This window comes from Setaria italica, chromosome VII (genome assembly GCF_000263155.2).
Source record: "Setaria italica strain Yugu1 chromosome VII, Setaria_italica_v2.0, whole genome shotgun sequence".
Classification (NCBI taxonomy): domain Eukaryota; kingdom Viridiplantae; phylum Streptophyta; class Magnoliopsida; order Poales; family Poaceae; genus Setaria; species Setaria italica.
The window spans coordinates 14,249,318-14,270,495 of record NC_028456.1 but is presented as its reverse complement, the minus strand read 5'-3'; the positions used below and the strand labels follow the sequence as shown (position 1 = coordinate 14,270,495).

Here is a 21,178-nt window from a genome sequence, read left to right as displayed (position 1 = left end):
CGGCGAGGCAGCGGTGGCGGCGCGACCGGCAGGGCGCATGCGGGCGGTGGAGGCACGGCGCGACGCGATGGGCGGGGGCGGAGCGGCATGCCGGCGGTAGGGGCGCGGTGCGGGGACTGGCGGCGCGTGGGGAAAGGACCTATACGACTCGTGGAAAAAAATAAATCTCCAGATAATATACGTGGTGCTAATTACAATTTTACCCATACTAAAAAAGGACCTATACTCTATACTACCACCTGGTAGTATTGTGCACCGTAAAAGGGCTCAACACATAAGGTGCCATCCGAGTGTTGGAGCTGGGTGATTTCCCTCCCAGTCCAGTACTTGGTTGCAATGGAAGTTTTCAGCACATGGGATCGCATTATAGCACAGGATCCTACCTATCACAGTACTTTGCAGGTATAAAAAATTCAAGATTAGATGCTAAATGAGTAAATATCTACTGCAGACCAGATATGGTTTTATACGAATAGTACAGGCAGCTATGAATCACTTCAAAAATCTTGCATTTGATAAAAAAAACCTTCAAATCTTGCAATAAAAAGCTGTCTATATAAGGAGACGGTCGAGCTTTGAGGCCTGCATCCCATACAAGTTTCTGAAATGGGAACAGAAGTTCCTCCACATAATGAAGGGTATAGGCATGGGAAGCATGTGTAATTCCAGGAACACAACTGAATAGGCTGCCTCGGCGGCGTGTGGCTTGCAAAGTTGCAAGTCATATCACTAGTCCAACAGACTGCAAAGAAATAGTAGTACTTTGCCCAATGTTTTAGCTTTTGATGAGGAACCTCCACCACATTGTAAAGATTGAGTTTCTGACTTGGTGCTGTGCCGTTGTAACCATTGGAAGTTCATTCAATATTTTTCTTTTCTGAATACAGTTTATTAACCAGTAAATCAAAGACAGCAGCTGTAAAATCAATCATGTGATCCATGCACCTACTTGTGTCCCCGATGAATTCTTAGAAGGTGAAGCAAGCTGCCGGATGGTTTTTTACTCTGTTTTGCAGATTTCTTAATCCACATGTCATCTAGACTCTGCCAAGTTTCTCCTCTTCACGGATGCAAGGAGGTAGTGCCATCACCCAGAAGGACTGCTATGGCGTACTCAACATTAATGCAGAAAACCAAACCAGTCACTTTTATGCGACATAACACCAGCACCCACATAAACTGATAAACCAATCAATAATATCATGGAGCTTACCCAACTAAGCCTGACAACTAAACATCTCCCTTGCATCCACCAAGCAAGAGTGCAAAACCATGCTTAGCCCACAGTAACACTCCTCTGTGATCATCCATATTATTTTTCTAGCCTTCAAATTCAAGAAATGATTATCTCTTGCATATAACTAGCATGTTTGTCTACAGTAATGTATTGGTAGGTAGCTGATCATTCCTTGCGTTTTATTTTAGATTTATTAGATGCACCACATGATTAGTAACCCCATCTACGCCAAACATATATTTGCCTAAACAATGTGTGTACAGTTTGTAGTTTAATCCTTGTAATAACAAGTCTATGATAACTGTAGAGATGGCCAGTTAATGGAATCTTGCCAAGTAATCAAAAACAGGCAGATGTACCTTGGTCCCACAAATCATGTATATGATCAGTCTTATTAAAGCAAGAATTAATTACTAGAATATCTATAGCTGAAGTTGACACTTCTATGTAACGTACTACTTTCCAGTCACATTAAAAAAATATAGCTAGAGGAGATTAAATAGCAACTATTCAAGAACAGAAACATGAACTCCAGAAACATGCTGTTAACCAGACTAAAGGACACCACGGGTGCACTGAAAAGCTGGCATCTCAAGATGGATCTAAAATCAGATTCAGGTGACTTATGGAAGAGATCATCTGGCATTCTAAAAGAATAAAATAATAATACCAAGTAATTATTCTAGTATGCACAACCAGATGTTGACCACTTGTGTCCAACAATGGAAACATCTCTGTGATATATAGGACAAAAATAATATATAGCAAGCGCTGAATTTTTGTAAAAAAATTAATGGACAAGATAATTATTCCATAAAAGAAACAAACATTGTTTCCATGTAACAAAAGTAACTTCGGATAAGCATACAAAGTAATTAAATGATCTTTTAGATTTATTATTCACATGAACATAACAATCTAGTAATGATACTAAAAGCAAACTATGACACCCTGATAAGTCTTCTATGCTGTTGGTTGTCATACTCATATCACACGCGATACCCCATATGATCCGAAGCAAATATCCCACATACAACATGGTTATGCTTCCTACAATGCAACAAATTTAAGCTCTTAATATTATGAGCTGAATAACAGAAAGAATACATGGAATCTCCCGCTATGAACAGGATTGCTACACGATGCGACATATCTATGTTTGAATCTCCAATAATTGAACAGGATTGCTTGACCATATAACATATATATGGAATCTCCAGTAATTGAACAGGATTGCTAGAAAGGAGATACTATGAAGTGACCTAGTCAGTGCCCATGTGTCAATCAGTTCCCATAGAAAGGAACATATGGGATGCATTGCAGGATACAGTCTAACCCAAGATTTTGTATAACATGCACTTCGTCACGATCCATGTCATATGCCATTAGTATCTTGTCAGAACCAGTAACATAGAGAAACCAATTGCAGTGTGGATGAACTGTGATGAAATTGTAGCACTTGCTTTCGGCTGGAGTAGCTATGTTTTTAGTCAACCGTTGAATGCTCACTCGATGCTTTAGGATCCATTCATCTGCGGCATAGTCCTCAAGAACCCAGATTGATACATCAGTATCGGAATAAAACTCATTTATGTAACACAAGTTCCCTTTGTATCGACCAATAAAACAAGGCTCCCAGGCCTCGCAGAAATCCCAGTTTTGAAGATCATAACTATCTTCTGGCACAGCCTTCTCCCACCATGATTCGCCCTTCACGTTTACGGCGACTACCGTAAAATCAATGGTGATGAAATGCAGAAGGCCATCGAAGAAGACACTCGGTGAACCTTCCAATAAGTGTGTTTCTTCTTCCCACTCACTCTCCGAGTAACTCCATGCTCCAGTTTCTGACGAATAGATCTCCACCCCTGCCACGCACCCATACCCCTGCTCACTGTGGACAAACTCAAACACATGAAAGTTCGGGGAAACTGCGGGATCAAAACCCAAACGGGCGGGCCGCAGCTCGTTGTTATTATCAACACAACCAGAGCTGGAGTTTGGCAAGACATGCCAGCTCCTAGTAGCTGGGTTGCACACGACGTGGCAGAACACCGCATCAGGCGAAGAGCTCTCTGTCCTGGAGGCACGGCAGAGAAGGAGACCATTGCAGGAATCCACAATGGTGACATCCTCATACCCGGGCATGAAGGAAAAGGGGTAACGGATCAGGGGAGGCCGGCTTGCCTCACTGAGATTGATGAATCGCCGTGCTTGGCGCCCGCGGTTAGACGCGTTGAGAAAGAAGCCGGCGAGGGTCTGGGGGAGCCGGTGGCGGTGGTCGGGGTGGGAGATGAGGCCGCGCCAGTGCGGGGAGACGCACTTGCAGCGGCAGAGCGACTTGACGGGCAGCCGCGAGAGGATCTCCACGATGAGGTCGTCGGTGAGGCTGGCCGCCGCCGGGTTCGCCATCCTCTCGTCTCCCTTGATCGCTTCGCCAAGAAATCAACGCTGCCGGATTTCTCCGATGGAGGAGAGCTCTGAGGAAATCGTAACAGATCGAGGGGAATCCATTTGGGAAATATGGTGCTTGGAGGATTCTTCCTACCTTGATTGTGCCACACGGAATGGGGATCCAAGAGAGTGCACGCAGCCGTGTGGAAGCTGGAGGTCGAAGCTGGCCTTGAACAGGGTAACCTGGATGGGAGGTGGAAGCTGGCTGTGGGAACCGGAAAGGCGTGCGTGCCTGCCGGTGCCGGAGTCCGGCTGCCCAAGCTCTCAACGGCGGCGTGAGGCGACGACGAAGATCTGGATTTCGGAAACGGGAACGTTGGTCAACACGAATGGAAACGGGGAAGAAAACACGGAGAATGGAGAGACTGGCACTCCCGCACTTGGGCCTTGGCGAGGGCGACTAGACTTCGGCCGTTGGTGTGTTTCTTCACTAATTGCCACGGCCTATGTTATTTTATTGGCAGCATGCATCTTCATACTTCGTTTTTTACGGTATAGTCCCTACGCAAAGAGTGTCCCTTTATATTTATCATAAGTTAAATTGTTTTAAGTTTGATCAAGTTTACAATGAAGAGTATTAATATTTGTAACACTAAATAGGTATACTATGAAAATATATTTCATAACGAATCTAATGAAACTTGCTAGACAGCAAAAGCATTGATATATTTTTATATAAATTTAGTCATCTTATGATTTAAGACATAATTAAAGGGACACTCTTTCTGGACGGAGAGAGGACTTTGTTCATTTTTTGGAAAAAGCAAGAAACTAATGAAACCAAGAGACTGCTATAAGAAAATTACTATACTATTTGGGGCGCTAATGTCTGGGGGAATTAGATGGATTGAATTAGTCCTTCAATTCAAACCTGATGAGAATTGTAAAGCTCTTAAATCTTTATTTTTCTTTTGTTTGATTGCCTAGTTGTCACATGGAAATAAAATACTTGATCAAAGCCAACTTATATAAAATTGAACAATAGTGTCCAATTGGCCCAATTAGAAGTAGATGTTCTTAGCTCAATTTCAAAAAAAAAAGCAAGTAGCAAAATAATACGCTGGCTACGGATTAGATTGAAAACCTTCAAAGTCCGGTGGGGCTACAGTTTAACTTATGAGGGATTATGTGCCTCAAACTTACAGGTAGCTCTTGGTAGGCAGGCTAGCCTAAAGCCTACAGGCTAAGGACTTGATGCTCTGTTTAGATGCAAAATATCTTTTTATTAGTAGTGAAAAAAAATACTATCCTTTGTAAATTTTCAAAAAGCAATCGGGGTGTTATTATCATGTAAGCGTCTTCAATAGTCTTTACATCTTTCTAAAGAGCGGATTCCATCCTTTAAAGTTTGGTTCGTCATGTGCCGCTGACAAGTGGGGCCTCCACTCAATGTTTCGTCCTTTCCGTGCATGTCTGATGAGAGGCGCACTAGCAGTACTGAAGTAGTGCTCCTTGACCCCCTTCAAAACCAGATGAGGTGTTAATTGTTTCCACCACTGACCAGATCCTGGGGGTTGCCTTCTGATGGGGACACTTTGATCTCATGGCCCACTGAACTTATTTTTCTCAATGTTAATGAGGTTTCGCACATGTATAAATGACTCCATCCTCACCTGAATAATTGAATAGCTCCATTTCCTGATGTATACACACTCAGTTAATGCTACTCCATCTTTAGCTGAATAAAGAGTATTTATCTCTCCAATATGTTTGACCCATCCACGCTATCACCACCCTTTCACTGTACTGAGCAAGTTAGTATCAGTAAAAACTAAAAACTGATGACAAGATGAAGACAGCAAAAAAATATATATTGTGATATGTATATACTTGATTACATGGGAATATGAGACATGAGGAAGGAAGCAGGTTCTGCCCCGACAAGTTAGCAGACCAAGAGATCAAGTGCTTCTTTCAACAGTCCTGGTATGATGCCTCCTAGCCCTAGTAGAATTTTTATCTGCTGCATGTACGGTACGCTCTCTTAAGGATGCTACTGCCAGAGGGTTGCAAATGTTCTCAGGCAGTCTGCCCGCTGGTAAACCTAAACAGAAGACATGAGGAATGAAGCATATTATGATCCGCGCCGAGCTAGCAGCCTAATACATTTAATCTTTCCTTCAGTAGCCAACAAGGAACGCCTTCAGTTCTTTTTAGAATTCTCTCAGTTCCTACTATGTAATCCTCACTTCAAAATTAATTACGAGCCAATAGGATGAGCCGGTGGACTAAGAGAAAAAAAATGTTTTTTCACGTTAATTAATATATTTTTTGAGAGGATGTTACTTAATATATTAAGAAAGGCGTGCAACAAAACTTGGTGCAAGTTGAAGTCAAGGGGCGTTTGGTTCCACCGACTTATTTTTAGCACCCGTCACATCGAATATTTAGATACTAATTAGGAGTATTAAACGTAGACTATTTACAAAACCTATTACATAAGTGGAGGCTAAACGGCGAGACGAATCTATTAAACCTAATTAGTCCATGATTTGAGTTATAGAAGCGGAGTATCCTGTTACTGCAAGAAACACTGCTCCATTTCATCATAGGAGAAACATGGTATTGAGTTTGACCACTCACAGATAAAATATTGTCTCGGATCGATACTGATCAAAAGAGGTTGAACAACCAAATCTTGAAGGTTTTAAGCACGTGGAGAAGCAGCTGCGCGAGTACGCTGCTGCCGCTCGCCACCTTCCTCGTGCTGCTCACCAGCTTGAACCACTGGCTCTCCGGGTCGCATCTGCTGCTGCCGCCGCTCAGGCACCGGCACCGGTTGGTGACGATGCTCCGGCCGTCCGCGCTGACGTCCAGGCACAGGATTTCACTCCTGGAGGAGGAAGAGGAGGGCGGCGCATGGACGGCGACGTGCAGCTTCGACTTCGACTCGAGGAGCCACCGGGCCTGAGCGCCGGCGCACCCCGCACGCCCCACGCCCAGGCGCACCGGCCGGCCGGCGCCCTCGGCGCGGAGGCACGGCCGGAGCCAACTGCCCCTCAGCACCAGCCTGTGCTCCGGATTATACTCCCACGCCTCCGTCTCGTTGCACGGGCCCAGCTCCAGCGTCAGCGACGACCGGCGCCGCCGCACCACGCAGAGTCCCGTCGCCGGGTGGAACAGCGCGTCGTACGGCGCCGCCTCGTCGAGGCCGGGTCCCCTGAACGGGCGCTGCAGGGCGCGGACCCTTCGCAGCGCCGTGCCGTTGCGCGGCCGGAGCCAGTCGTGGCCGAGCACCCCGTACGCCTCGTCGTGCCCCGCGACGCCCTCCCGGAGGTAGTAGCTCCCCTGCAGCGCCCAGAGCGCCCAGTCCAGGTCAAGCCCGGCGGCCGCGGCGGCGACGCAGCCCCAGTACCGGTTGTCGGCGGCGTTGCCGCCGCGGTTGTCGACGCCGAACTCGCTGAGGATGACGGGCCAGCCGCGGCCGAGCAGGTAGAGCGTGCGCCGTGCCACGCTCGCCGCGACGCGCGCGCACACCTGGTTGGCGTTCCCGGCGAGCCACTGGTGCGGGTCGGAGAAGCTGTACCAGTGCACCTCGAAGGCCACCTTGTTCGAGAAGGTGAGGTGAACCGGGCGCCGGTTGAGGAAGGCCAGGTCGTTGTCGTTGTTCAGGCCGGAGAGGATGACCAGCACGCGCGGGTTCGCCGCGTGCACCGCCTCAGCGCCGCGCTGCATGTACCTGCACCCGTGGCGACTTGTTTAAATTTGTTCTCAGGACAAAAGGAGTCTTTTGCATTTGCAAAGATTCAACAAAACCTGATTTGAAAGGTGGCTCTTATTATTTGTAAATACATTATCTTATATGCTTCAAAGGAAGAGTGTCTAGGGTGTTTGGCACACGGGGGCTAAAATTTAGCCCTGTCACATCGGATGTTTGAACACTAATTAGGAGTATTAAACATTGATTAATTACAAAACTAATTGCACAACTCCTAGGCTAAATCGCGAGATGAATCTATTAAGCCTAATTAGTCCATGATTTGACAATGTGGTGTTACAGTAACCATTCGCTAATGATGGATTAATTAGGCTTAATAGATTCGTCTCGCGATTTAGCCTAAGGGTTCTGCTATTAGTTTTATAATTAGCTTATATTTAGTCATTTTAATTAGCATCCGAACATACATGGCTAAAATTTAGTCCCGTCTCCCAAACACCCCTTGCAGTACTAAACACTCCATCACGTGCTGGTTGGTGTGGCCAAGTAATGATGGCGCAAAGATGTTGGCAAAACGACACATCAACGTGGGGGGCAGGTAGCACGACACGCCGACAGATCCACCGGTGCATGTCCTCTCAGCAGATGCAGATGCGTCACGCCAACGATTTTTCTACTACCTCACCTCTAGCACCCATAAAGAAAACATGATGCGCATCAATGTGGATTAGCTCACCTGTACCAGTCGGCGGTGTTCTGCCTGGGCCCCCGGAGCTCGTTCCGGAGGCTCATGCCGACGACGTTCTCCTCGCCGGCGAACATGGCGGCCATCCTCCTCAGGCCCTCCACCCACACGTCCGGGTCGAAGTCCGCGTCGCCGAAGAAGCCGTTGCCGTCGCCGGCGCGGCAGCACCACCCCGGGCGGCTCACGTGGTTGTCGAGGATCACCATGACGCCGCTGTCGCCCAGGCCGCGCACCACGGCCCCGAACGCGTCGGCGAGGCTCAGGCCCAGGAAGCCGGGGTTGTTGGCCCCGACGCCGGCGAGCGCGGCGGTGAGGTTGAGCCTGCGGAGGGAGTCCGCGACGGTGAGGGAGGAGGACGCGGCGTCGGTGACCAGGAACGTCGGCCAGGTCAGGCGCACGCAGTTGAACCCCATGGCGGCGACGCCGGCCGCGATGGCGCCGAGGGGGAGGTGGCCCAGACCCTCCGCCAGCATCGGCTCCAGGTGCGACGCCCAGTTCACGCACGCCAGCTTCACGCGCCGCCCGCGCTCGTCCACGACCCACCGCGACGACGTCGACAGCGACTTCGGCAGCGCCGCCGCTCCCCCGGCGGCTTCGTGGCACTGGCAGGCCAGGGCCAGAGCGGCGGCGAGGCACACCGCCGCGACGAGGAGCCTCGCCATGGTGGTTGGTGGGTGAGACAGAGTGACAGGCCCACCGCGGTGGGCGGACATTCAGTGTAGTAGTGCCACTCCTCTAGAGTGTGGTTAAGTGAAACTGATTAGCAGGAATTATTATTATTTAGTCGAATTTCAAGAGTTCTTAACGTGCACAGAACTGTAGTACACCTAATGCAATTTGTTCATTTATAATTGCCTTTTTATAAATATGATGAACTCGTGCAAAACGACTTCGACAATTCAACAATTTGCAGAATCTGATTGGATACTCCCTGTCCGTAGAATACATGGCTGTGCGGGCTTAAGGATTTTGACAACGGGGAACTTGGAAATAGCTCTATGCCTCTATATAGCACATGGGACACGTTAGTAGCCTCCATATATTCATCTGCCACATGGAACACGTTAACACTCTATATATACCAGCTGATAAATAGGAAACCAAAATACTCCCTCCGTTCCGTCCCAAATTATAGGTCGTTTGAGCTTTTTTAAATTCATAGATTTTGTTATACACTTAGATAAACCCTATATCTAGATGCATAATAATATCTATGCATCTAGAAAAGATAAAACAACCTATAATTTGAGGTGAAGGGAGTAGAAAAAGTTACTATTCGTTTTGGCTATTCGTTTTAACTTTTCTAGATACATACATTTTACTATGCACCTAAATATATATTATCTAGATATGTACTATGCACCTATGCACCTAAATATATACTGTCTAGATATGTACTAGCATTTTGCTGTGTATCTAGAAAAGCTAAAACGAATAGTAATTTGAGATGGAGGGAGTATAAACCACCTATATAACCATAAACCACCACAAACGGATGGGGGAAGAACTCTGATGAGATAGCATAAAAATTTAAAAGTAGCCAAATGTTCTTCCCCTAAACTGTAAAAAAGTGGGCTACACGGCAGATTAATGGGGCTAACCGCCGTGTAATCGGACTAAATGGCTGTTGAGGCATAAATGGTTGACCATCGTTTCCATCGTTTAATAGACCTACTAACAGCTGTTCAGGTGAACAATGAGAACCGAAACAACAAGCTTCCTCCAAACAATGGGGTAAACCTTTCATTTCTGTCATGTTATACCAGCCCATAGTTCCCCAACACAACTCATATAGCCAGGATTATACAGTTCGCAGCACACATATATCACAGGGTTACAAACAGCAAAATGGATCCCCTGTTTGTTTATAAACATGTACAAAATAATTATCCACATTTACTTAAAACAACAAGCAAAACTTGATGAATCAACAAATCAGTGGACTAGACTACAAACCAAAACAATATTTACACAGCCAATCGTGTTTTCGCGACACAATATTCCTCTCCTGCAGAAATTACAGTGCAAGTCAAATACCCCATCAATCTTCATAAATTGTTTGTCATTCACCAGACTTTTGAAGAATCTAAGTGGTACATTTCATATTTGTCCATAAATCTAATCACACTTTTAGTAAGTTCTGATAAAATAAAGTAATTTAAGAGCAGCTTTGCATCCAAATGTTAGTTGTTTTAGATTTTCTTTTCTTTGAAACGCTAGTTGCTTTAGGTTTAACTAGATGGATTCAAACAAGAAGGGGTTCAGGTGCTCCAACAAATGTTGCTTTAGTTCACTGAAATAGACATACAGGTGTTCGGGCAAATGACCATACTGGAAGATAATACTGAAGAAATTTTGTTTGTTTTCCGAGATAAAAAAGTGAGAATAGATGTTCCACAGAGAGAAATCTCAGGCTTATTCAGATGATAAGCAAATAGTGAAACAATAGCAATAGTACACTATGCAATACATTTGAGAATATGTCTGGCTTTGAGTTGTGGTTATAGACATTAAGTTCTTCGTTTTGTTTTCTTTCTTTCAAGAACTGTGAGGAGTGAACAAGCCAAATGGATTAACTCAGCTGAGACTGCAAGCTGAAGATGCAATCTATAATGTAACAAGTGTCCTATGACTCTAGCCACAAAGTTTGCAATCTAATAATCCTATTCCTTCATGTCGCATCATGCAAGATACTATCCTAGTAACTTCAAAAATTGGTGACTGCCTAATTTGTCAGCAGTGGGTCCATGTAGTTGAATTAAGGGCTGCAAACATTTGATGCTTCAGTTTGCAATACCTCACAAGCTGATCTCCTTTAAATAGCTTGCCTAACAGCCTCCTGTTCTTTCCCCAGATGAGCAAGATAGCTTCTGAGGAGATTTAATCATATGGATTAGCAGGCTCTAATAGGCCTCAAGCACTGACTGCCTCAGTGTTGCTTGTAATATAGATTCAAGCTTCTACCAGATGTGATTTCTGATGTTGCATCCATGAAACAATGAATAAATTAAGCTAAATGCAGCGCAAAAGATGTTGCAAGAAAGTATGCATCCTAGCAATTTTCATTCAATACTGACCTAGCTTTTCTTGGAGCTTTTAGGAGGAGCACAGTATACGTGTCGCCCTGCTTCTGCAGCATCCTTGATTCCTTGAAGTTGATTAGCTATGTCCTCTAAGAGTTGCAACTGTAATGACTGCCTCCTTTCACTTGCTGCATGCCTTATCTTGTCCTGTGCACCTTTAATGGCATTCAGACTTTTCCCAAGGAGATCATCAGCCGCAGCTCGAGTCTGTAATTTCTCTGCTTGCATTGTTGCATCTGAGAAGCTTCGACCAATCAGGCCTTTAGCTGCATACAAACAACTAAATTTTTAGTACTAGTCTTTATGTAAAAAGGAATAGTTTCGGAATATGTCAATCAACATTAGGAACCATACGTATCATACGGATGGAATAGCAAAGAAAGCCAAGGGATAGGCATAAGCAAAATGTTCTATATAGATACATAGTAAAAATTTTGTATCTAGAAATGCCAAAACGACCTACAATTTGAAATGGAGGGAGCATAGGTACTTAAGTTGTTGATTCTGAACTCATAAAGAAAGAATATGATAAGGGGGAAAAAATAAACATCACTTAAAAATCGAATGATATGAGGTAGTCTGGGTTTGGAAAGCAATACAAATACCATATAATCGAAAGAGATTCTAATAAAAGAAATAAACAACACTAAGCTAACAAAATGGCACACAAATTCACAATTGGAACAGTTTTAGTGAATCAATTTTATGTCAATATTAAGAACGCATAACATGTATACTGGACATCAAGACTCCATGCTCCCACGACTTGAATTCTAGACCTACAACTACAAAGATATGATATATTCACACTAAAAATGCATGCATATGCCTTGTACAAGATAGAAATCATTAATGGAGCTCGATATCTCAATGAATTCATACCTTCTGTTGAGAAGCAAATGTCATCAACTACATGCACATCATAGACATTTGCATCATTCTCACTTCCCGTATGATCACAGCCAATCTTATCTATACCCCCACACCCTACCTCCTGAAATCCATGAGGTGTCTGCTCCTTGGTAGATTCCATACCAGGAGCGGCATCAACATGTAAATCGCAACCCTGATCCAAATCTTGACTCCGGGCAGACAGGGGGAGGATTTCCACCGTTTCTGCTCCATCATCCTCTGTCTCTGCCCCATCCTCATCCTCAGTGCTGCTGAGCTCCAGCCTCGATTGAACGGCGGTAGCTTTGGCGGGTGTCTGAACAGCGATGCCGTCCTCGCTTCCCCCATTGCCACGGTCCCCAATCACAGGCGGCACCACGGATTGCTCACGGAAGAAGGGCGTCTTGAAGCTGAACCCCGAATCGTTCCCCAACCGCTGCTGCATGATCAGACTCGCATCGACCGATCTGGAGGAGCTGGGCTCCCCCTCGGACATGAGCATGCTGTGCGGCGTGACCATCTCCTGGTCGTCGTCATCCTCCTCCTCGTCGTCGCAGCCGGCGTCCTGGGCGGGGCCGAGGCCGAGGAGGCGGCGGTAGGCGTCGACCTCCTTGCGGAGCGCGCGGGCCTCCCGCTCGCGCAGGAGGACGATGTCCCTGAGCTCCTCGACCTCGTCCTCGTAGAAGGCGCAGCGCTCGTCGGCGGTGCGGCGCTGCTGGCGGGCCTCGATCTCGAGCGCGGACTTGTCCTTCTGCAGGCGCAGGATCATGGCCATGGCCTCCTCGGCCGCCGACGCCGCGGCGCTGCGCTCCTTCTCGAGCTCCCGCTGCAGCTCCGCGCACGCCTCCGCCTCCTCCTCCGCACCGCCGGCGGCGGCCCGCTCCTTCTCCTCCTCCGCGGCTTCCTCCTCCGGGTGGTCGGCGGTGGTGGGGCCGGCGAAGGGGAAGCGGGCGCGGAGGGCGGCGTGGATGGATGCGAGGGCGCGGGGCGGGTAGCGCGCGAGGAAGGCGAGGAGGCAGGGGAGGTGCGGGCGCGCGCAGGTGCAGGGGAGCGGGAGGCGGAGGAGGGTGAAGGCGGCGGCGAGCGCGGCGAGGCAGAGGCAGGCCCAGGCGAGGGCGAGGTCGAGGAGCGCCCCCGCCAGGGACCGCGCCGTCCAGCGGGCGCGCAGGGCCGCGGCGCCCGGGCACGGCGTGGTCATCGCATTGGTGCCGTGGCAGTCACGAGCGGAATCCGCCTGGATTCGGGTCGTTGGAGAGGGGGAGGTGAGGGGGAGGAGGAGGAGCCGTGCGGGGGATCTGGGTGGGTCGCGGTGGGAATCGAGAAAGGAGCCGTGCGGGGAGGGCGGCGTGAGATGACGACGAGGATGAGTGGCTGACAGGGGATTTTGGCGGAACTGGGCGGCGAGTGCGAGATGACGGGGTGGAAATGGCGGAATCGGCCGCGCCCGGCGCCGGATTTGCGATTTTTCTTTTCTTTTTCTATTGGCTGTCTGGTGCCGGTGGCGGCTAGATTTGGATGGATTTCGTGCGGTGGCGTCGAGCCCGGCCCGGCACTTGTTCTCGTGGTTCGGTTCCGGCCATGCATACACCGGTAGCAATAGCAATCGTCACGTTCGCTGTCACAATAATCCGACTTGATTGCGCCACGTACGCTCCGAATATCCTGAGGTACGAGTCGTACACTGCTCTGCCTTGGAATGTGCGTTGACGATCATTTCAGCACATTAGGCTCCATGAGATGAATGTGTTATGAGATGAATGTGCTATGAGTATGGGAAAATCTTATTAATTAACAAATCATATAATTAAATTGGTTAATTTTTTTGTCTTGCTCTTAGTGTTGAAAAAGGAGATTCTATTATATGCGAATACTTGCAAGAATAATATGATCCATAATGTTAAAAATTTATCCACTCTACATGATAATCAAGAGCAACAAATAATGGAACATGCTGACGATTTACCTTTGTCACAAGATGAATTACTTGTTCCTTGTGATAAAGAGGACTTGTGCGTTGATGCTTCTTTTACTCCTATGCCACAAGTAGTAAATCAGTGTGATACTTTGGGTTTGGAACCATACAAATGTGCTGAAGATAAGCTTTTTCTTCCTATTACTTGTGCACAAAATGAACTGAAATTGTTGTATTCTTTAAATATTTTGGATTATATTGAATTTGAAATTCTGTGTAATCTAAATTGTCTAAAAGGCAAACTTAAATTTGATTCCGGTTACAAAAATCTAATCATTGTTCGCTTCATGCAATTGGCAAATATGACAGCAAGGAAGAATATTTGGTGTATAAAGTTTATATTTGCTCTAATCTGAAATATCCTTTTGGGCTAAAATAACATGATCAAATAGGGGCTGCACTAACACTAATAATGTCTCGCAAAGTTTTCCTAATTTTTCTATTATGCAACAGGGTCAGCCCGAAGAAAGGGAGCATTGCTGGTTGTGGCCATGTAGCATGGTCGTCGCTATGTGTTCCAACATCAAAGCAAGCACCTTTGAATGCCATTGGAGCAAGTCGAGGACGAATTGCAGCGAAGAAGGGGAGAATAATGAGAACATCACTAGCTTGGATACAACCACATTAGCAACTTTTGATTCAGAGGTGAAATAATTATTTATCATTGTATTTGATTCATTTGATGAATTGATTCTACACCATGATGTGTGTCCATTGTCGTTTTCAGAAATACATACGTGGATCAAAAAGAGTGTTAAACACACATGGAAGGTATGGAAGACCAAAGAAGTATTGGTGAGTTTGTTTTGCGGTTATGTTGGCGCAAAAACAAGCACGAACAAGGTTTACTAGCTAAAACGGATGAGTTGCTCTACAACCGTGGCAAAGTGGCTCACTCTAACTCTATGCGTACACTGGTCAAGGAAGATTTAGTGCTCACGATGAAGTGCATGCACTTTGATATATATCAAAATTGGACATAATATGTGGAAAATAATGTTTGGAGCGTATTGTTTCTTCGTAAAATCATCCATCAGAGCAGCAACATAATCTGAGAAGAATAAGTGGTTAGCAGGATTTGGAAACAAGCTATTCATGCTCGGTGTAACATGTATAGTGGCGCCTTCTTTCCCCATAACAGATAGAGCAATTTCATGCATGAGATAATGTATATTGCATATATTGCAGATACCCTAGCAGCCAAAGGAGATCCAGCGTATTAGGCAATTAGCTTTTTAATATTATTATAGGCTAAGCTACAACCATATTTTATAATTCTAGCCACTTCTACATCACGACATGTAGTCAACACTAAGTTTTCCCCACTTAGCCTCGTCCCGGTTCCATATATGATCTCGCACAATGAGGCACCTCTTCCCACTTATTGACCTAATAAGCTGCTTGAATGCCTTTTCACGACCTTGGTCGTTTGGATTGGTCGGGCACATGTTCTCGTGGTTCGGTTCCAGCCATGGATACATCGGTAGCAACAACAATTACCACGTTCACTGTCAATGTAATCCGACTTGATTGCGCCACATGCGCTCCGAGTATCTTGAGGTACGAGTAGCACTACCTCAGATTTGATTTGTACTGGCACAGTCAATTTAGCATGCTGGCGGGCGTGATTGGCACCCGCCAGCACAAGCTTCCTTGGGCTGACGGTGGGTTTATGTCGCCCGCCATCACAGAGGCCACTATACTAGCAGGCGAGCTAAGCACTTGCCAACACACATGCATCCCATCTATGCTGGTAGTTGGCTTATGTCGCCCGGCAGCACAAAGCTCGCCCATTTAAGGCCGCGGGCATCTTCTTCCCCAGCCAACCTTCCATTTGGAGCTTGCCCGAGAGGATCTTGGGAAAAGCTCCAAAAACACCAAATCTAAGGGGGAAGGTTTTGCTCTTGATTTCTTCGGAGGAGGTGGCTATATAAGGTGAGTTTGTGCCATTTCAACCTTCCTTCTCAACTTCTATCCATAATTTCTAGCTTCATTAGATTGTCATCTAGATCTAGATCTAAGACCTAGGAGAGAGAGGAGGGAAGAGAGAGAAAATAACTAGAAATGGATTATTTTTAAATGAAATTCTATGATCTATTATAACCATCACAATGCTATGTTTGTCATTTTAATGTAATATAGAATTGAGTTTGATTATATTTTTCCTACTTATTAATTATTACATTTATAGTTTTAATTAATGAAGAAGCTTGAATTAATATATAATTGAGTTTGATTTTTTTCCTTCTTCTCATTAATTATTATATCCATGGTTTAATTGAGTCTCATTTAGCGTAATATATAATTGGTTATTATTATATTTCTTCCTACTTTTTAGTTACTACATCCATAGTTTTAATTACTGAAGTAGATTGAATTAATATATAATTGAGTTTGATTTTTTCCCTTCTTCTTATTTATTACATCCAAGGTTTAATTGAGTTTCATTTAGGGTAATATAGAATTGTTTTTTATTATATTTCTTCCTACTTATTAGTTACTACATCCATAATTTAATTTAGTTTATAGAATTGGGACCCATAGCTCATTAAATTAGTTAATATAACATATAATTCTTGTCATAGGTTGTTAAAGATGGATCATAAAGCATGGATGTATGGCATACAGAGACATTCGCATACTTTCATGTCGGAGGTATCAAAGTTTGTGGAGGCTGCAAAGAAGCACGCTCGCATTTGCAAGACAAAGCAAATACGTTGTCCGTGTTTTGACTATAGCAACAATATTGTATGGGAGAATACCGATGTTATCAAGAGGCATTTGATAAAGCGAGATTTTGTGGATGGATATACAATTTGGTCTCACCATGGTGAGGTAGGAGGTACTTTCAACAACATAAACATCAATACTGGCTGTGATGAAGTGGGTGGTGATGATGCAAACGAAAATGATCATGTTATGATGGATGATGATTGCGACTATGGAGAATCAAAATGGTGATCAAAGATGCGCGTGTGGATCCACAGGTGGACGAGGAATGTGACGTTGATATGGAGGACATGTTGCGCCACATAGAAACGGAAGTGTTGCTAGGGAGTGCTAAAAGGTTAGAGAATTTTAAGACACTCAAGAAGGTAGCACAGGACCGTATGTATGTGGGATGTGAGAAGGAATGGACAGTGCTGCGTTTCGTCCTTCATCTTCTGATCCTGAAGGCTAAATTCGGCTGGTCAGACAATAGTTTCAATGATCTCCTTACTCTGCTGGACAATTTGCTCCAGAAGCCTAACTTTGTGCCAAAAACCACATATGAAACAAAAAAAGATTATCAATCCAATGAAGATGCGTATGCAAAAAATACACGCATGAAGGAACCACCACATATTGTACCGCGATGAGTACGCAATATTGGAAAAGTGTTCAAATTGCGATGCTAGCCGTTACAAAAGTAATGTTGATTTCTGTGAGGACCGTGCTGGTTCCTCCATCAGGAATAAGAGTAAGAAGGTTGCAAAGAAAAGTGCTGGTGCTCAAGTGGAGGACAAGTCTTGTATATGTACTAACACGACGACTCAGCGCAGAGTCCCTACCTTGGTGATGTGGTACTTGCCAGTGGTGGACTGTCTGATGCTTTTGTTCTCAAACCCAAAGACCGCTGAAATGATAACTTGGCATGCTGATCGCTCAGCAAAGGATGACAGAAAGTTTCGGCATCCTTCCGATTCTCGCTAGTGGAGAACCTTTGATGCCAATCATGTAGAGTTCAGATGAAAAAAGGAATGTATGGTTCATGTTGAGTACAGACGGTATGAATCCGTTTGGTGAAAAAAGTAGCACGCACAACACATGGCCAGTGATGATAACCATATACAACCTACCCCCATGGCTATGTCACAAGAGAAAGTTCCTTTTGCTAACCATTTTCATACAAGGCCTGAAGCAACTTGGCATCGACATAGATATTTTTCTTGAGCCATTGATGGAAGATATGCATAAACTTTCTGAAGATGGGGTTCGGATGTGGTATACGTACAGACATGAGCACCTCACACCAAGGACCATTATCTATGTTACCATCAATGATTATCCCGCCCTATATGTCCTGATAGGTCTGATAAAAGGTCAGACAACATGCGTAGTTTGCCTGGATGGAACATCATATGTGTACCTTAAGGGTCTATGAAGATAGTGTTCATGCGGTACAGACACTTCTTATTGAAGATGCACAAATATTGTAGGATGAAGGACTTTTCGATAGCACCAATGAGAATAATTTTGCTCCAAAACTGGCTACGGGTAAAATAGTATTTAAAATATGCGAGAAGGTCGAGTTCAAACTCGGTAAGAAGTCATTAGGCTGTGTTGATAATTTGAAAAGGGGAAAGAAGCAGGCTGAAACTACAGATGTCGTAGATGTGCCGTTTAATAAGATGTCTATCTTCTTTAAGTATTTGCCATACTGGTGAGAGCTGGCGGTGCGCCATTCCATTGATGGGATGCATCTTCAAAAGAATGTGTTCGATAGCAGCATTGGATTCTTGGGCTTATCAGGCAAGGCAAAGGATGGACTAAAATCACGTAAGGATCTGGTTGACCTTCAAATCAGGCCAGAGCTCCACCCGCAAGAACTTCCTAATGGTAAGCATTACCCTCCCCCGGCTAGCTACAACTTAACACCAGATGAGAGATTGGCTATGTGCAAGTGCTTGCGCGGGTTGAAAGTGCCGATCGGATTCTCATCAAACATTCGGTCACTAGTTTCATTGAAGGACATGACGCTTGCCAGTTTATAACTCTCATGATTGCCATGTGATGATTACAGTTTTTCTTGCTATTGTTATCTGGGCTATCAAACCAGTATTTGTAAAGATGGTTATCAAACAGATGTGTTACTTCTTCAACGTGATTTTGCAGAAAGTGATTGATTGTGTCAAGTTGGCTAGGCTTCAACTATTTGTGTCGGAAACTCAGGCCTAGCTCGAGATGTGCTTCCCTCAGTCCTTTTTCGATATCATGGAATATCTCATGGTCCAGCAAATAACTGAACTAGGGCTTATGTACTTTCATCGGATGTGGACATATGAACAGCTCATGTCGACTCTCAATGGATACATGAGAAACAAGGCCTTTCCAGAGGGTAGCATGATCGAGAGCTACCATACAAAAGAGAGTGTTGATTGCTGCATAGATTACATAAAAGATAAGAGAGCTATTGGTTTACCGGAATCTTGACACGAGGGCAGATTGTCCGGGAGAGGTACCATTGGAATGAAAAAATTCATAGACAAGGACAACCAACAATTGGAGAAAGCACATTCAAACACTCTACAACAACTCGCAATAGTGGAGCCATTCATCGAGCAACACCTAAATGAGGTCCGTGGACAAAGTAATGGTCGCTTGGAGGATTAGATCATCAAAGAGCAAAAGCGCCATTTCCCATCATGGTTGAAGGACCATGAGCAGCTATTTCAAGAAAATTCCACAAACGAAGTAACATTGACCAGTTTGACATCTGGGTTATCAAGCAATGTCACCTCATGGCAAGCATATGAAATTAATGGATACACATTTTATACCACCGCAAAGGACAACAAAAGCGTGGCGTACCAAAATAGTGTTGTTTGCATAGAGACGATTGATACATCTAGACAGAACATAACTTACTATAGTTTCATAGAGGAAATATGGAAACTTGACTATGGAGAGAATATTTGAATCCCCATCTTTCGGTGCTAGTGGGTCAAACACCCGAATAGCGTTACAGATGATAATTATGGGTTGACACTTGTAAACCTAGCCAATGTAGGTTACAAACATGACCCATGGGTACTCGCTGAGCGTGTCGTACATGTATTCTACATAACCGACCCTATGAATGCAAAGAAGCACATTGTTGTCTTTGGAAAACAAAGGATCCTTGGAGTTGAAAGTCTAGTGGACATTGAGGATTACAATGAGTATGAGGAATTGGACCTTTTAAAAAATCATGAACGAAGAATCAAGCGTGTTGAAGCAAGCATTGATAAATCCATGAAGCCATGGTTACATACTGACTGTGAAGGAAGAATCGTTAAAGGATAATTAATATTTCTTATTAGTTATGTTGTAAGACTCATTAATTATCCTGTAAGACTTATTAATTATCCTCTAAGACTTTATTAATATGGATTAGACTTTATTATCTTGTAATTGACCGCCAGCATAAGGATAAGGAAAGGGTAGGAGTACATTCATACCACAATACAAATAACCAAATCTGATAATAGTGCAAGTTTATAACCAGTTCTGATAATAGTGCAAGTTTTTACATCAATACTTAAAGGTCCTAGAGATAACAAGTTCAAATGCATAAGAAAATGGTAGGGGTACAATCATGCATGTTACATATTTCATACTCTGGCTCACTTCCTTAGATATGGAATATAGTTAAGATCTCCAATCATCCAGCTTAGAACTTCATCAAAATAAATTAGAGCATGGATGAGTGCACTCTCCTTCATTTCACATGGATGACCACATACACTACTATAAATCTTGAACAATGGAGACGTTAACTGATATGGCATATAGAAAGTGAGATGAGCCTGGAACTTCAAATCTGGGGTGAACATCGGGTTTCCACCAAACAATTTATGAACATCGGAGTATATTGTCACTAAACCAAATGCTCATACTTGAAAAATCATTGGCCTTAATGAATATGTTGTCACTTCCTCTATTCAGTACTTCAGTCTAAAGAAGAAGAGAGTTAAAACAAGCGCACAGACAAGGATGCAACCGAGATTGGTGAGAAGAAAGTGCACAATAAATCAACTAAATTCAGTCTGGTTTCCTCTGATGCTGATGGGCACCATTCTGGATTTTTCCACAAACCCACGGAACAAAAATAAAATGTAAGCACAACAATGGATACTGATGGATTATCATCACAATGGGCATGCATGATCAATATGTAATTAAGTACCTCTCGTTCAGTTGAGAGCATCTTATGCTTATTCTCCATCTCAATTCTAAGGGTGGGATAGTTCGGATGGAGGTCAGCTGCGTGTGCCAATGCTGCCTTCGCTTCCTCCACCTCCACATCAGTAGCTTCCTCACGCTGGATCGTACCAGTAACCCTCTGGAGCGAAGTACCAGCAACATTTTCAAAGCCAAGCAGATTTTCAAAGCTAGG

At 44.6% G+C, this 21,178-nt stretch overlaps 3 protein-coding genes across 6 annotated transcripts; all 3 read right to left on the bottom strand.

The window, feature by feature from the left end:
* Positions 1 to 2,043: 2,043 nt before the first annotated feature.
* Positions 2,044 to 4,088, bottom strand: LOC101779537 (F-box protein At5g07610). The gene is made up of 2 exons (XM_004975206.3): positions 3,786 to 4,088; positions 2,044 to 3,688 (listed from the first exon to the last, which is right to left on the bottom strand). Exon 2 carries the CDS (start codon positions 3,647 to 3,649, stop codon positions 2,522 to 2,524), a length of 1,128 nt encoding a protein of 375 aa, XP_004975263.1. The 5' UTR covers positions 3,650 to 3,688; positions 3,786 to 4,088; the 3' UTR covers positions 2,044 to 2,521.
* A 2,099-nt stretch (positions 4,089 to 6,187) lies between these two features.
* On the bottom strand, positions 6,188 to 9,283 carry LOC101779133. Of its 2 annotated transcripts, XM_022828043.1 has the most exons (3): positions 9,023 to 9,283; positions 8,086 to 8,829; positions 6,188 to 7,370 (listed from the first exon to the last, which is right to left on the bottom strand). In XM_022828043.1, the coding sequence occupies exons 2-3, from the start codon at positions 8,805 to 8,807 to the stop codon at positions 6,305 to 6,307; spliced, it is 1,788 nt and encodes a 595-aa protein (XP_022683778.1). In that variant the 5' UTR covers positions 8,808 to 8,829; positions 9,023 to 9,283; the 3' UTR covers positions 6,188 to 6,304. The 2 variants fall into 2 exon arrangements, with proteins under 2 accessions (XP_022683778.1, XP_004975262.1); XM_004975205.2 differs by lacking the exon at positions 9,023 to 9,283 and having other exon boundaries at positions 8,086 to 9,012.
* Positions 9,284 to 9,811: 528 nt separating this feature from the next.
* On the bottom strand, positions 9,812 to 13,508 carry LOC101778189. 3 transcript variants are annotated; one of them, XR_002678595.1, is made up of 4 exons: positions 12,060 to 13,508; positions 11,172 to 11,443; positions 10,892 to 11,070; positions 9,812 to 10,102 (listed from the first exon to the last, which is right to left on the bottom strand). XR_002678595.1 is itself a non-coding variant. In XM_004975203.3 (3 exons), the coding sequence occupies exons 1-2, from the start codon at positions 13,264 to 13,266 to the stop codon at positions 11,172 to 11,174; spliced, it is 1,479 nt and encodes a 492-aa protein (XP_004975260.1). In that variant the 5' UTR covers positions 13,267 to 13,506; the 3' UTR covers positions 9,812 to 10,102. The 3 variants fall into 3 exon arrangements, 1 of the variants encoding a protein (XP_004975260.1); XR_215489.4 differs by having other exon boundaries at positions 10,892 to 10,964; XM_004975203.3 differs by lacking the exon at positions 10,892 to 11,070 and having other exon boundaries at positions 12,060 to 13,506.
* Positions 13,509 to 21,178: the final 7,670 nt, after the last annotated feature.